At 37.8% G+C, this 3541-nt stretch overlaps 1 protein-coding gene across 1 annotated transcript; it reads right to left on the minus strand.

Annotated features, from left to right (window-relative positions):
• Nucleotides 1–10: 10 nt before the first annotated feature.
• Nucleotides 11–934, minus strand: LOC104518264 (olfactory receptor 10R2; the record flags this gene model as incomplete). The annotated part of the gene is made up of 1 exon (XM_010176649.1): nucleotides 11–934. A coding segment is annotated over exon 1 (924 nt), but the record flags the coding sequence as incomplete, so codon positions are not given.
• Between the last annotated feature and the right edge of the window lie 2607 nt (nucleotides 935–3541).

Below are 3541 nucleotides of genomic sequence, written 5' to 3' on the forward strand. Positions count from 1 at the left end.
TCATCCATACACAAAATTTTCTTCCCAGGCATTTCCAAATGGCCAAGCGCACATCCTTGTTCCTCAGGCTATAAACCACAGGGTTCAACAAGGGAGTCACCACAGTGTAAGTGACAGAAATCAGGCTGTCTCCCTCTAGAGAATAGGTGGATTTGGGCCTTAAATAGATGATGGAGGCACACCCAAAGTGCACAACAACCACAATGAGATGGGAGGCACAAGTGGAAAAGGCTTTATGTTTCCCCTCAGTAGAGGGGATCTTGAGGATGGTGTTGAAGATCAAAACGTACGAGAGAAGAATCAAGAAGAATGACCCAAACACAACCACAATACAAAAAATAAAAATTACTGTTTCAATTCCATTATTTTCCTTGCAGGCTGCCTGAATGACAGGAGCCATGTCACACAAGAAGTGATTAATTTCCTTCTCTCCACAGAAAGGCAATGTGAATATAAAGTAGGAAACTATCAGGGACAAAGTGAAGCCAGTCACCATTGCAAAGGCCACTAGCTGACTACAGACTCTGTCATTCATGAGGACATTGTAATGTAAAGGTTTACATATAGCCACGCATCGGTCATACCCCATTGCTGTTAGAAGCATACAGTTAGTGCCTCCAAAGCCAATGAAGAAAAACATCTGAACAGCACATCCAGTGAAAGAAATGGACTTTTCTTCTGTTATTAGATTTACCAGCATCTTGGGAATGACAGCAAATGTATAGCAAGTTTCTGAAAAAGAGAGAATGGAAAGGAAGAAATACATGGGGATGTGAAGATGACGATGAAGCCTGATAATTGTCATGAGCAGGACATTTCCAGTAAGGGTGACAAGGTAAGTCAGGAAAAAAATGATAAATAGTGTAATCCGTAGATCCGGAAAATCTGAAAATCCAACCAAGATGAATTCTGTCACTTTGGTTTCATTCATCATAGAATTTCTGATCTAGAAAGAGGTCATTGACAAAAAGAAATATGACATGAATGGTGAGAAAAGTAACAAAATCATTTCCCCTTCATAATCCCCAAAGCATTGTGTAATAGCAGGGAGTAGTCCTCTGACACAAATGGACAGTATTTCTACAGTGAAGTGATAATAACAGTAAGCAAGAGAACTTTGTTTCTTTTTAAGTTCCCTGCTTCTTTGCAAACTGTCCTTTCAGTGTAGGAATATTATTAAATGTAGTATTATAAAACATGTTTTTGCTGTTCCTTCAATATGAAGTAAAATGGTAAGAAAACCAAGTTTGGTATCTTACTCCAAAGTCAGAGTAGCAGCTCAGCCTAACAGCACTGAACACGCAGGGTAAAAATCACTCGGAGCATTTTTGAGGCAGAATTCCCAGTGGTTTATCTCACTACATAATGAAATCTGGTATTCTGGGACTAGAGGGTCTAGAAGTATAACAGTATTCAAAAACAGAGTTCAAATACAGGGGAAGGAAAAGGTTATTTTATACTTGGATAAAATCTTCACTGTTCTAGCATTGAAAAATAAAATCAAGCAAGCATTTCAATATAGGAGCCATTTCTTTGTACGGTTCAATATTCAAAATCAGTGTCAGATAAAACAAGCCTCTGATTCATTCAGTTTCAGTATTAGTGCCATATATTCAAACCTTTAAATACATTTAAAGTTTTAAGTAAAACCTGGCTATAATTAACAGCTTCATCACAATGCAGAGTAAACTATGAGGAAAGACAAAATCAGGGAAGTGTTTCTTTCAAAACAATAGTGGTACAAAAGACAGATACAGGGCTAAATCCTTTGTCACTGACACTAGTAGCACTGCTCCATCAATCACTGGGAACTTTATAGTTCTCAGGACCCTACAGTTCAGCTTGGCTACATGTACGTTATCAGAATCTAGGTGCTGACTTGCAGATACTGCTAGAATTTCTTACCTAAAGAAACCTACCTTTGATGGCAACTCTAAAAGGCTGATGCAGGTTGATGAAAACTGCTCAATCTTGCCATCAATCTCTTTCCTGAGATGGCAGTAGCAGTCTTTCCCATCTCCCTAACAAAGACTGGGAAAAAAGGGGGATAGACATCATAACTACATTCCTATTAGGAGAAAAACTAGCTGTTAGAAATGCAGGGTATGGAACAAGTCTTCTGAATACCTGCAGTTCAAACAAGTCACACCTTTATAGATCCTGTGAGACCTCTGGGGTATAGCCTTTGTGGTAAACCAAAACCGAGGACTAATTGGTAACAGTATCTTCTGTGGGACATAATAAAACACTATGAACTTAAAAGTTTTAATTCATAAATTAAAGAAAATAAATTAAGGAAAGCTTCAATGCAATTGTAATTAAAATATCTTCTCCATAAAAAGGGGAAGTTTTGTTCAAAATTATCAAAAGTGGTTTTTTTAATATTCTGATTGAAAACTGTTTAATTTTCGAATGGGGACTGGGGAAGATTCCTTCCACATAGTCTAATGCACAAACCCAAACAAGTGCATTTTTCGAGAATACATTAGCAATTCTTTGAATTATTTGTAAACAGCAAAGTACATTACCATGGTAAGTTCTTGTTAACTCAGTTGAAGTGCAAGTCACAAGGCAAACCTCTGGGACAGGAAATCAACGAGTGAACCAAACACAATATGCCATTATGACACAAAAATTGAAACCTGCAAGTTAATTTTGTCAGAATTGTCATTTAAGAGTTTAGAAAAGAAAGAAGTGCCAGCTCTCAGACCTTGCTGTTTAGATTTGTTTGATAGCTCATAATCTTGACCTTCACTGCAATCTTAGACCTGGTTTCATTAGTAATGTCTTGGTTAAATTTTTAGCAAACTACTTTTTTCCTTATTTTTCATATTTTAATTTTCCATATTTCAAAACTGAATGGACTTAAATGGAAGAAAATTCAGCATAAAATACCCGGCATTGTTCTTTGGGTTAATATAATTCAATAGTAAGAAATAGAAAGATATTCATTACATCAGAGCTCCTACAAGGGGGGAGTGTTCCACAGGTTTTAGTGACACAAACTGGGAAGGCAATGAGGGAGATAACTGAGAAGTTTGTTCTGAATCAAGAAGGTGATATGGCATATGGGGAATAGCAAAAGACAATAGACAAACTAAATCTCCAATAGTGCCCCAAGTAGAGTAAGTGGATCAAGGGTTTCTAAGAGGCTGGAAGTGAAAACAAATTTTTCATGTGAGCTTAGTGGAAAGAGAACTTGGTCTCCAGCCGTGCAACCAGGTATGCAAGGGATTAAAATCACTCCCATGAGAAAAAGTATGGATGAACCAGATGTAAAGTTCCACATGTGTAGTGTGCCCAGGAGAGACAGGTTTAAGACTGAGTAGTGTGCTATTCACAACGTGCAAGACTGCAGTCAAAAATGTGGTTTGATATGGAATAGGATTATGAGATTCAGTAACCTCCCCTGCCACCAGCTGAGATTTCCTGATAGGAGGATAATTGTTTAATGTGCATTGGCACGTCTGTGAACGACAATTTGTGCTTAATCCAGAAGGCTGACCAGGCATCAGACCACAGTGTTACAGTCCTAAAATTC

The sequence above is a fragment of the Antrostomus carolinensis genome, unplaced genomic scaffold (assembly GCF_000700745.2).
Source record: "Antrostomus carolinensis isolate BGI_N321 unplaced genomic scaffold, ASM70074v2 C13655412, whole genome shotgun sequence".
Taxonomy (NCBI): domain Eukaryota; kingdom Metazoa; phylum Chordata; class Aves; order Caprimulgiformes; family Caprimulgidae; genus Antrostomus; species Antrostomus carolinensis.